This window comes from Cryptotermes secundus, unplaced genomic scaffold (assembly GCF_002891405.2).
Source record: "Cryptotermes secundus unplaced genomic scaffold, Csec_1.0 scaffold276, whole genome shotgun sequence".
NCBI lineage: Eukaryota > Metazoa > Arthropoda > Insecta > Blattodea > Kalotermitidae > Cryptotermes > Cryptotermes secundus.
Window position 1 is genome coordinate 394,881 of NW_019742963.1, and position 12,998 is coordinate 407,878.

Below are 12,998 nucleotides of genomic sequence, written 5' to 3' on the forward strand. Positions count from 1 at the left end.
GACCGGTCGGCCGCGTGTCCGAATCTGACTCGCTGTGCGCGTTTCTTACACGCAGAATCCCACGAAAATCAAGAACGCACGTTGGCGAACACCACCGAAAATTCTGGTAACACAAAGCAAAAAGAGACACGACAGTACAAAGCAACAGGAGAAAAGAATATATACCTTTTTACACATAACTGAATTTTAATTCCAATAAGAATATTGTGTCATATAGCACAAAGGAAGAACTGTGGAGCCAGAGAAACAGCCATTGCTAGCGAACGGCTCTGAAACAACATTTCGCTTATAGACAGCGACCGCGAAACAAACAATGGAACAACGTCCGGTGCTAGGTGGCAGATTCTTAATAAGTAGGGATAGACAGCCGGTGCTAGGGAACGGCTCTGTTAGCACGTTTCCGCTGCAACGGATACGCATGCAGCAGAGGAACGGTGTTTTCTGTGTCGCCCGTGCCTAGATGTTTTAAGCAAGGGACAAGGTTAGAACTTGCTATAATATAAGAGGCTTAAGCTTGTCGGTCCCCATAACTAAAGGCCTACATTTCATTCGAAGCGTAGGATTAATAAAGGGTAAATCCAAAGGGGTAGCACAATAGATCATTGAAGGTCGCAGTGCGAGGACCGGATTTTATGGCTCACCCCTTACACACATAAACATAAACTTGGCGGTGGTCAAGCTTACGACCGTTCAAGCGACTAAGCTGCCGTTGTAGCATAAGATAATTAAGATACGCGTGATCTGCCGTGCAAAGCCTGTACTGTCAGAGGATTTGGATATAGTGCGGAAGGAAGAATATTCAAGAACACGCCGTATGTGCGAAATTTACACTTGACGAAAGCCAAGCATATTCATAAGAGACAAGACCATCTTCTTGCCATACAGAATTTTACATAAGGACTATGACCGCAAGGGTTCGAATAAGAAAATCTTTGGTCGTGGGTCACAAGGGGCTTGGCACCAAGACGAACTGATTGGCGGTTGGAGTTGCAAGGATGCTCAGTCAGAAGGGAGCCGCCGTTCGGAGAGGACTTAAGCGCGGAAGCTGAAGAATCTCCACTGTTAGAAGCCGTTACCAAGAAACGCTTAGTAACAGACTGATAACAGTAGCGTGTGTGGCCTAGTGATTTGTAAAGTGCAGGTCTTCGATGGCGTTATAATTAAGTGTAATTGCGAGTTGGACTTAAGCCCAGACATAGATGAAATTATTGGAGATCATCAGTGTTGGTTTCGATGTAACAGATCAACTACAGATGAGATCTCTTACATTCGTCAGATACTGGAGAAAAAAATTGGAGTACGATGAGACAGTACATCAGCTATTCGTAGACTTCAAGAAAGCCTATGATTCTGATAGGAGGGAAGTATTGTACAATATTCTGATAGACTTTGGGGTACCGATGAAACTAGTTAGGCTGATTAAAATGTGTTTAACCGAAACGTATGGTAAAGTCCTTATAGGTAAACATCTGTCTCATAATTTCCCTAACCAGAATGGCCTAAAACAAGGAGATGCTTTATCGCCACTACTTTTCAACTTTGCTTTAGAATATGCCATTAGGAAGGTCCAGGAAATCCAGGTGGGACTGAAATTAAATGGGACACATCAGCTGTTGGTCTTTGCTGATGATGTGAATCTACTGGGCGTGAGAACCGGTTCTTACGGCCTCTTCGCTTGCGAATTTTCTTATTTTTCCTTCTACCCTGAAGATGGAGGCGATACGTTCCTCCGAAACGTCGGTTAACACCACATATACACGGTGCCACATCCCAGAAGACTGCTTTCTTCATAGTCACCTCCGTGAAAACCTCAGATCTTAGATCCTTTTCAATGTTATCCTCCGTTATATGCCTTGGTCTTCAGAATGGCCTGTTTCATTCAGGATTTCTGATTAAAGTGAAGAGTACAAGTTATAAAGTTTCTCGCAGTGTAATTGTCTCCGTCCTCCTTCTTGAGTCCAAATATTCTCCTCAGCACTGTGATCTCAAACAACTTCAGGCTATTTTCTCCTTGGTTAAGAGATCAGTTCCGAACCCACACAAAGCATCAGATAAAATGTTAATTTTATATGCTTCAGTCTTTAGATTTTTAGATGGGAGAGCGCAAGACAAATGTTTCGGAAATGGATGGTAGATAACACCTCTCAAATTAAATTTTTTCTTTGTGAATGATTTTTATTTGTTAATGTTCCCAAATTATCATTGTCTCTCTGTACATTCATAATTAGTTGCGTGCCCCAGATAATTCCCAGATATTAAAGAAAGTGTACAACAGGAACAGCGCAGTCTCTAAACCGACACTGGCCTGTAAGATTGAAACATCAGCACTTACAAACAGAAGAGACAGCAAACTCGAAGCAATGGATATTCAATTCCTAAGTAAGTACGAGGGAAGGGCCGCGCCATAGCTCAAGCGGTTAGTCGCTGGCTTCCCACCGCGGCGGCCAGGGTTCGATCCCGGGTTTGGTCAAGTGGGATTTGTGGTGGACAAAGTGGTGCTGGGGCAGGTTTTCTCCGAGTACTTTGGTTTCCCCTGCCAATCTTCATTCCACCAATTGCTCCACAATCACCCTCACCTATCATCTGGGGCTGGTACAATAGGCCAGAAGTGGACGCAGCACAAGGGACTTAGTCCCACCCCACTAGCAATAAAAAAAAGTACAAGGGAAAAAGCAATGAGGTTTTTGAATTAGGAATGAATTTTGTAGAGAGCAAGTGAATTCACAAGTCGTTAGAAGAAGAACGGTTACTGTTGTTCGGCTGTGTGAAAAGAGCGGACAGAACAGTGATGTCAAGAAAGACATTAGAAATAAAGTTTAAAGGAAAGAAAGGAATATATGGGAGGACCCAGAGCGAGATGGTTCAACAGGCACTGAGAAAAAATCCAAAAAGAAAGAAGGGACTGGAAACTGTCCGTTTATCTACCCATATAACGTGGAAACAATGCTTGAAGAAGAGGAGGAGGAGGAGAAGGCGAAGAGGGTGAGAAGAAGAGAGGAAGGAGAGGAAAAGAAGATTGGAGGAGGAGGAGCGGAGATAATTGATGCGGTACATTCATTAGTGAAGTATGATATTGTCACGTTTCATTATAGTGTTAGGTGCTTGATAGGACCACGCGTGTGCCTTCTTGCTGCTGGACCCACCCTGGGGTTTGACGGGCACCTCGGGCTCCCTTCAGGCCGGTAGGTAGTTAGTGGCCTTAACGACTCGCCTCCAACCCAGTGCCAAGGATAAGAACACGTCACTAATTGTTATCCCGTAATGTATGCAGACGAACTTGTGTGTGCAACGAAAGCCCCATTGAAGGTTTCCCTGCGAAACGGTAGATATGAACACTGAACTGAGTAGAGTTGTTGAACGGAGGGAAGTTAACACTGAGATGGTCATTGCCTTGGAATCATTAAAATTGAAAATTAAAGGGGCGGAGACCGCCTCTGTGGTCTAGTGGTCAGAGGTCCCGGTTCGATTTCCGGCGCTACCAGATTTTCTGAGAAGTAGTGGGTCTCGAACGTGGTCCACTCAGCCTCATGAGGATAATTGAGGAGTTATTTCAAGGAAATAGCGGCTTCAGTCTAGGAAACCGAAATTAATGGCCGTGGGGATTCGTTGCAATGACCACGCGACACCCTCTATCCGCTAAAGTTGGCACTAACTTCGCCAACAAGCGGCGGTCGCTCGGTCGGTATAGTTCGCTTGCGGACTAAAACCACGGAGTTTTAAAGGGGCAGGGGGAAGGAATCGTAACTTGGCGAAAATTAAATTGGGTTTCCACTGTAATTAATCTGAACGGGCAGTGCTTTCGTAAAGTGTGTCACTTTGTTATGCTATTTCGATGGAAACCAAATGCAGTCGGTATTACAGTTCAGACGTTTGCCGATGAAATGGACCTCCAGATTATTACCATTGTCATCTTATTTATTGTATTAGGCTGTTTTTCCAGGTCTTTTCAAGCTCGTAGTCTGCATATTAAGTATTCAGTGAACACTTTATTTCAGAGTGTCGTGCAGGGGCTGTAAAGAGTGCGCACATGGAAAGGTTATCTGTGGAAACCGCAGTTAGAGATGGGAGTTGTCAAATTCTCCTTTTCCCTTGAATTTTCAACGGGTATAGCACTACAGTTATTGTGTTTCTGGACATTATCCATCGTCCTGTTTATTTTATTTAAAACACAACATTTCAGAGACTGGATTCTGTCTCCGTCTTCAGGTGGAACCTACGCAGTCGGAAATAGGGACTAGCTATATCGATTGAAACCAGCTGAGTGAGTGGGTTACACCTGTAGACGGAGACAGAATCCAGACTCAGAAACGTTGCGTGTTTTAAAGAAAAACAGGACGATGGATAATGTCCAGAAACACAATAATTCTATTAATATACCATCATCACGAACTTTTAGAGGGTATACGAACTGGAGCAGGCGTTTATTTGTTGGGTGATTTTATTTGTTTAAATAGAGATTAATAACATTGTATGCGCACAAAACACTCAACATCCACGCACCAATCACACAAAGTTCAGTCATAGCCAGTGTTCAGCATTGGATGGGTCAAATGACGACGTGCAGTCTAGTCGACGCGGTAGGAGACGGCGTGTCCGGGTGTGTTGACGATGTTGGTCAGGATGCCAGGTCGGATAGCTGCAATAGGGGAAGCATATGCTACGGGGGCAGCAGCGTAGGCCAGAGGGGCGGTTGCAGCAGGCGTGTGCCCAATGATCTGCCGCCTCACACGGTGAATGACTGTTGCGCCCTTGGCAGCGAGGTGTGCGGCCTTAGCAGCGGCAACTTCAGGGGTGTCAGCAAGGGGCAGGGAGGGTCCGACGGGCAGGGCGTTGCTTGCAACGCGGTATCCCAGGGCATCAGCAACGTAGTCAGTCCTGAACACGTTGCCTTCTGGACTCAGGTAGCTGAAGCTGCCGATCTTGTTGCCAGCGGCGTCCTGTAACAGGGGACACGGATTTGTCACACCTTGTGCAGGGTTTGTTAGCACAATGTTATTGTTTCGTGTGGAAAGACTGCTTATGCAGTGTCATGTCTGTGTATTTTCCTTTCTAGTAACTCTGGAAACAGTTGCTGGGTTTTGATGAAACTTGCTATGAACGTAATACCACTGGGGGCCGTTCCACCTAGTACATTTGCTGATGACATCTGTATATATGCGACAGACCGCGAAGAGGGTTATGTTCTCAGAAAGCTGCAGCGAGGTCTCAGTGCTATTGAGACGAGGTTTGAGCGCTGGAACATAAAAATCAATGAAGATAAGACCCAGGCCGTCTAATTTTCACATAGACTTAGACCACTTTAGGCTCATTTTACATTGAATAAATGGAATATCCCCTTCGTCAGTCATGTAAGATATCTCGGTGTAATGTTCAACAAGAGGATTACATGGAGACTGCGCATAGGAATGATTGAAGCCACAGCCTTCAGAAGATTTATTAGAATCTACTCCCTGTTCAAAAGCGAGCGTTTAAGCGCCAACATTAAACTAACCCTCAATATGGCACTGATCAGATCGGTAATGACTTACGCTTGTCCCGCCTGGGAATTAGCGGCAGACGCCTGCCTCTTAAAATTGCAGAGCCTACAAAACAAGGTTCTCAGCACTACTGGAAATTTTCTAAGGTGCACACCGGTCCTCGATTTGCTTTCGGCTTTCAACCTTCTGTATGTATACGATTATATAACAAAACTATGCAGGCAGCAAACAGAAGTCATACAGAATCATGAGAGTGAATATGTTCTCAGTATAGGACAAGGCGGAGCCAGACATAGAAAATATATGAGGATTAAATTTGGCAGTGGTCAAGCTTACGACCGTTCAAGTGACTAAACTGCCGTTGTAGCATAAGATAAGTAAGATAGGCATGATCTGCTTTGCAAAGCCTATATTGACAAAGGACTTGTTATAGTGCAAAAAGGGAACATTTTCAGTAACACGCTATATGTGCGATACGTACACTTGTAGAAAGGCCAAGCATATTCATAAGAAATAAACCCATCATCTCGTCAGAGAGGATATTACAAGGATTTAGTCGAAACAGTTCTCTGGTCGCGATTGTCAAGGGGCTTGACGCCAACATGAACTGATTGGCGGTAAGTCGCCAGTGTAAAGTAACTTTGACTTTTACTTTGATTGAGTCAGTGTCCATGTGGAGGTAGGTTCGAATACCTGCACCGTCGCCCTGCGACTCTTAGTAGGCGACGAAAATGGAACCCAGTGCCCAGGGATATAACTGGGTCACCTTGTTCCTGGGAAATATAAATACGGGGACCTGCCCTTCTAGGTTTGGTGAGTCTGGAATCTGAGACAGTAAAATATGGTCATGACTCCCGCGGGACTCGGACCCGATAATGACTGCCCTAGTGAAGGCCAGCAGCAGTTGTAACGACAGGCTTGTCCTCTCATCAGATAAGGCACCCCTCATCAACAAATCCGCAGCTGTCAAAAATCTGGTCTCTGGCCCCAGATTGGGGATTGACACCAAAATACACTGACCGACTGACCGTCGGTCGTAACAGAACGTCGCCCTACAGAAGACCCTGTAAATATCTCCCAGTGATACTACAACTGTCAATTGTTTGGCACACAGATATGCTAACTCTCATACCCGTACCCTAGCAACGATCCCAGTGCCTTTCTTACGAACGAACCAATGGGGACATGAATTGGCTTAGGCTGGAACCCATGAACGTAGCACCAAAATTATCAGTCTTCCTGGGGTTGTCTCCCTCAAGAGGAATTCGCTTAGGGGGGGGGGTGGAGTCCAACTGGGTCCAATCGGCACTGCGGCCACTGATTGGCCTATTGTCCACTTTGTCCACCACAAATCCCACTTGACCAGACCCGGGATAGAACCCGGGCCGCTGCGGTGGGAAGCCAGCGACTAACCCCTTGAGCTATGACCCCCGCCCTTCCCCAAAGAGGAAACTCTGAAGTCTGTCATTTTCTCTTCGACTTGGGAGAGACAGGGTGGCACAGATGGGCATAGAAATAGCACATACACATACGTATATTCCCCGTGTGGAGGCGGGTTAGAAGACCTCCACTGTAGCCCTGCGAGCCGTGAAAAGAGCCGAAAGGGGAACCCGGTCCCTAGGGGTATAATTATGCCACCCTGTCACTGGGGGATATAAATACAGAGACCTAATTCTCCAGGTTGGAGGTTTGTCGCAAGGCTAACGACCTCGCTCTTTAAAAAAATTAACTTCATGGAGCTGAGCCCTTTTTGAGAAGCCGCCAGTTGTGCAGCTGTTCAAGAACTTCCCAGCATGTTATGGAATTCGAAGGTTCATTACCGTGTTCACAAGAACCCTGCACTGATCCATATCCTGAGCCAGATCAATCTAGTCCATACCACCCAATTCTATCTCTCTGAGATCCATTTTAATATTATCCACACAGTTCTTGGTCTTGCTAGTCTGTAAAAAATATTGTTACGAATTCTAAAGAAGTGGAAACGGGTTCAGATCTTGCAGAATCTTTTAAGGAAGACTGTGGCTCAAAAAGGGCTGTTTTGCCAGTGATGATATATTTGTACACATATAGTTACAGCTGCAAAATTACTACTTTGCTACTAGCAAGGATGGAAGTTGGCTGTAAGAACTAGCTAGACGGTCCGAGTCAGTAGAAAAGTCTGGAGGAATGACCCACGTATATTAAAGATACGTTATTACAGTGTCGGCTCACGGATTTGTCCGCACATATAACTTTGTTGGGAACAACAGTCACGACGCCTTAGGGCACTGCTAATAACTTTTTCAAAACCAACCGCCCTCCGCTTGTACCCCGCCCCCCGTTCTATGTCTGCCTACAGGTGAGGGTTCTTTCTTCCAACTCCTCTTGCTTTACAGTATCTAATAATACGAGACGTGTATCAGGGCACAACCCTCGGAAATCCCATTGCTGTTTCATCGCTCATGAATCAGTACAGCGGTACCCTCCGTGGAAACTGATGACTCAAGAATCTGCCGTTACCGTGAGAATGTGATGACGGTGTTCTCACCTGAATTGCATTATGGGTCTGGAAAGGCTCGGCGTGTCCGTAACTCGCCTGTCCGAGCACATCCTGCGCGTGATACTGGGTTTTCACGGAGACAGGGGCTGCCACTGCAGGGGCAGCTATAGCAGGGGCAGAGTAAGCCAGAGGCGCAGCTACAGCAGGGGCGGCCACTGCAGGAGCACCGTAAGCCAGAGGCGCAGCTACAGCAGGGGCAGCGTAAGCCAGAGGCGCAGCTACAGCAGGGGCGGCCACTGCAGAGGCGGTGTAAGCCAGAGGCGAAGCTACAGCAGGGGCGGTGTAAGCTAGAGGAGCTGCTAGAGCGGATGCAGCGATTGACGGGGCAGCATAACCAATGGCTCCTGTGGCAAGGACTCCAGGCTTTGAAAATGCACAGGCGACGGTGGCACAGAGGACAATCTGAAAGAGATAACACTTGTTATGTGAAGGGTGGATAGCTGTACAGCATACAGTACTGAAATACCACTTTCTTTTCCCACGTTTGCTTAAAATAAACCGTCCTGAAGCAACAGTTATTTATTTAGCATGAGAATCTTATGTGTTGACCGATATTCTGTTATTTACTACTGTGAAATTGTTGCAATGGTGATCGCTGTATGCATGCACTGTTGCTAAGAAACGGAACAGCAGTGACATAGACCACTTATAGATATGCACTGGAACAGTCGCCTAACAACAAACAATTGTTTAATGTAGATCACTTTTATACCATGGAAGCGATTGTGTTCCCCTACGAACCAGACCAGAAATGGAGAACTGAAGAAGACTGTACAGAAGTATTCGGTATATGAGATTGGCTCTGCTTATCTGTCTATAATTCTGCGTCTCCCCAGCCGCCGACAGTGATGTGACTTGTTCGACTAGATCCCAGGGCGAGGTGTCAACCACAATGTTTGCGTACAAACTTGCGCATTTGCGCTGTAGAAAGCTGTTTCTTCTGATCACTTCGGAATATCAGAAGAAAATGATAACTGTTTAAACCTCGTAATTTTTGTTATTATTTGGTATATTTCATTCAGGGAGGTTATGCTTGCAGACATTTAGAACTGTGTGACGAAAGACAACAAAATAACTCGTTGAAACGGAAAGTTTGGTGTTATTCAGCCGGTAAAGAAGTTTCCTAATGTGAAGCCAGAGACTCAATACAATATTGATAGAAGTCTGCCATTTTAATACAGTCTACGCCCTTAAGGATCATTCTGTAATCTACCTCCCGTCTGTTTCTATTCCGAGAGGGCCGTTGCTTTGAAGCCTCAGTTCAGAGTTTTTGATTCTGTTTATCTTCTTGGGTAATGAATTTCTTACTTTTCGGAGAGCAAGACTGCGTTCATCTTCAAGGTGGAAATCACAAAACGGTGCATATTACATAGCGCCCTAACCCGAGATTGCAAACAAGATTAGCTACTAACTGAAAATTTCGAGCGTATGTCATATTTAGAATAAGGTGTGTCCTCAGATGTGACTTCGTGTAGTCTCACAGATTGTTACCGACATCTCGGAGCAACCCTCTGCTTGATGTTGGTAAGATTCTGCCAGCTCTACGGTGTCATATCCCAGAAAATAATTTTCATATTCACAAGAACCTGAAATCTCACGTACAATAGATCACTGTAGGTCGCGGTGCAAGGGCCGAGGAGTCCTACCCCTCATACATTCAAGGTATGTTGGTCTAAAGCTAATTTCTTTTAATGAAGACCAGCGATGAAGTATGACGCCATTAAGCATCAGATTTGAGAAGTTTTTCATTCGTTTTTATTTCAGTCGATTTGTTTATGCTACTGTGGACCGACCGTTCTGCAAGTGATTGGCGTATTGGAATGTTGATTGATAGTTGTTTTGTCAGAACTAATATTTTAATTACTTGTACGTACTTTCAAAATGAATTATTATATTACTGCCTTCGTGAATTTATTTTTAAATTAAAATTATCTTAAATAGGATGGTCTTTTGGATTGTGATACCATATAATTCGAAGAGAGTCCTATGTTTCGCAGGAACATATCACCTCCTTTTCAGGTTCTAAGATTAACTCAAGCTTATTATTTTTATTGCTAGTGGGGTGGGACTAAGTCCCTTGTACTGCGGCCACTTCTGGCCTATTGTACCAGCCCCAGATGATAGGTGAGGGTGATTGTGGAGCAATTGGTGGAATTAAGATTGGCAGGGGAAAGGGAAGTACTCGGAGAAAACCTGCCCCAACACCACTTTGTCCACCACAAATCCCACTTGTCCAGACCCGGGATCGAACCCGGGCCGCCGCGATGGGAAGTCAGCGACTAACCGCAAAAATAAAATTCAAGCCTAATTCTTCTGGTTTCTTGCTTGGCTTTCTCTTCGAACCTGAAGATGGAGGCGATATGTCCCTCTGAAACGTTGGTGTGTCTCTATACCTCACGGCGTCCCAACCCACAACATATTCTTAATTTTCCAAATATTACGACAATTGGCAATATTTCATAATTTGAAATTTTAGTGCAATAAAGTTTACTTATTTTTTTTTCCTAGCGAGTTTCTTGCGTAAATAAGACTCATAAAATGAATACAAAATGCAGAGGTTTATTTCGTCCGTGTGATCCATTTCAGCTCACAAACTGCCGACTAAATTACACTTCTGTTTGGTATTGGGGGACCATCCTGATCTTATTCCCAATTTTCAGAAAGTGCAAATCAGACTTAATGAATTCTTCTCAAACACCCTGATCGTACAAACAATTTTCACGTAACATAAAATGCAGATCCCATTGAGATCAACAACTCCTGTTTGAAAGATGCTTCGGTACGGTGGATATTTACCGAAATGCAACAAAGACAATCTCACCGTGCACAGTGCAACAGCTGTAGTGTGGGTGGCTTTCTTACAGTGAGGTTGTGTCTGCAGGACGTGGACACCCAGGGTGCTTTGAAACCTGTAGTTAAAAAAAAGGAAACTCCGTGGTCTTTAGTCCGCAAGCGAACTATACCGAACGAGCGAGCGCCTCTTGTCGACGAAGTTGGTGCCAACTTTTGCGGATAGAAGGTGTCATGTGGTCAGCGCAACGGATGCTCACGGCCGTTAATCTCAGTTTTCTAGACCGGAGCCGCTATTTCCTTGAATTAGCTGCTCAAATATCCTCACGAGGCTGAATGGATCCCGTTCCAGACCCACTACTTCTCAGAAAAATGTGCTAGCGTTGGGAATCGAACCCGGGGCCTCTGGATCTGTGGACAGAAGCTCTGACCACTAGACCACATAAGCGGTCTGAAACATATAATTCATCTAAATATTTGAAAGTTCAAGTAAACACACCGTGTCTCCATTACAAAGCCCAACCGGTTAATGTTCTGTAGGAAAATATCGCTGTGAATTATGAGAACTGTACGGAACACATGAATACATTTAGTGGGGAAAATGTAGTGTTAAAGTACATGGTACGCATTGTAACCACTGGCTTTTAGACTGAAGAACAGCAAAGAACGTGCTTGGAAGATAAACGGTACTTTGCCACTCTTGTTTCCAAGTAGTAGCCTCCTATCGAGTGGGTACCGTTGGGGTGAAGTGGCCGGGGCGTGAAGCTGGCCACTCACCGCCATCTAGTGCCGGGGTCGAGAATGGTGGAGCTGTTCCTCCACTCCCCCATATGTCTTCATGGTGTAGTCCTTATTTAATTAAGCACAGGGACAACTTTACCTGTTTACCTTTTACCCTTCGGAGTGGCAGTACCACGCGACTTACCAGGAACTTCATGGTGCGCCGGTTGCTATGGACTTCGAGTGTTAAGTGCTGCTCGGCGGGAGAGGGCGGGCTTTATATACAGGGCCGGGTTGGTCCCCCTGTTGACGGTCCACACCCAGTCTCCAAGGTCACAGGTGCAGAAGCCTTGACTCAGCGACTAACAGTCTTGATGTAGGAGTGACACCAGGACATACCGACCTCCTACATGAACACCAAGAGATACTCCTCGTAGGAGGGTCCACGATAGCTCAGTCAGTACAGTGAGTGATAGGGCTGGATGATCGGAGTTCGATTCCCGGCAGGGGTAGACACTTTTCCCACTCATCCTCCTATTCAGTGGACACTGGCGTCCTCTTTACCCAGCGATAAGGCGGCCAGGCCCTGAAGCTAACCATTCATCTCCATCTGGTGCTGAGGCTATGAATGCATGGAGTTATACCTTCTGGAGTAGCCGCCAATTCTGCAGCTACTCAAGAATTTCCCAGCATTTTATGGAACCCGAAGGTTCATTACCGTGTTCACAAGCGCCCTCCACTGGTCCCTATCCTGAGCCAGATCAGTCCAATCCATACCATCCCATCCTATCTCTCTAAGATCCATTTTAATATTGTCCACCCACTTACGCCTTGGTCTTCCCAGTGGTCTCTTTCCTTCTGGCTTTCCCACCAACATCCTATACTCATTCCTCGTCTCCCCCATCCGTGCTACATGCCCTGCCCACCTCATCCTTCTTGACTTGATCATACTAATTATACTTTGAGAAAAATACAAGTTATGAATCTCCTCATTATGCAGTTTTCTCCAACCTCCCGTCACTTCATCTCTCTTCTGTCCAGATATTCTCCTCAACACCCTGTTCTCAAACACCCTCAGTCTATGTTCCTCCCTTAATGTCAGAGACAAAGTTTCACACCCATACAGAACCACTGGCAAAATTATAGTTTTGTATATTCTAATTTTTATGTTTTTGGACAGTAGATGAGAAGACAAAAGGTTCTGGACTGGATGATAGCAAGCACTGCCCGAGTTCAATCTCTTCTTAATTTCCTCCTGAATTAGGTTTTAATTTATCGTCGTTCCCAAATATCTGAATTGTGCCGCATTTTCAAAACATCTGTTTCCTATCTTTATGTCATGATTTTTCCCTTCATTTTGGTGACGAGACAGCAACATATACTTAGTTTTCTCCATGTTTACTTCTAGACCAACCTCTTTACTTCCGTCAATTAAAGTTTGTGTTTTTTTCTTTATGGTATCTACATTATCA

General features: G+C 45.2%; 2 protein-coding genes across 6 annotated transcripts in view; one reads left to right on the forward strand and one right to left on the reverse strand.

Annotated features, from left to right (window-relative positions):
- LOC111873418 (vacuolar protein sorting-associated protein 18 homolog) overlaps window positions 1-12,998 on the forward strand; it is an 82,898-nt gene that overhangs the window by 50,471 nt on the left and 19,429 nt on the right. The gene's annotated exons all lie outside the window — the stretch shown is intronic.
- On the reverse strand, window positions 4,424-11,771 carry LOC111873420 (cuticle protein 16.5). Its single transcript, XM_023868128.2, has 3 exons — window positions 11,732-11,771; window positions 8,005-8,418; window positions 4,424-4,937 (listed from the first exon to the last, which is right to left on the reverse strand). Exons 1-3 carry the CDS (start codon window positions 11,741-11,743, stop codon window positions 4,566-4,568), a joined length of 798 nt encoding a protein of 265 aa, XP_023723896.1. The 5' UTR covers window positions 11,744-11,771; the 3' UTR covers window positions 4,424-4,565.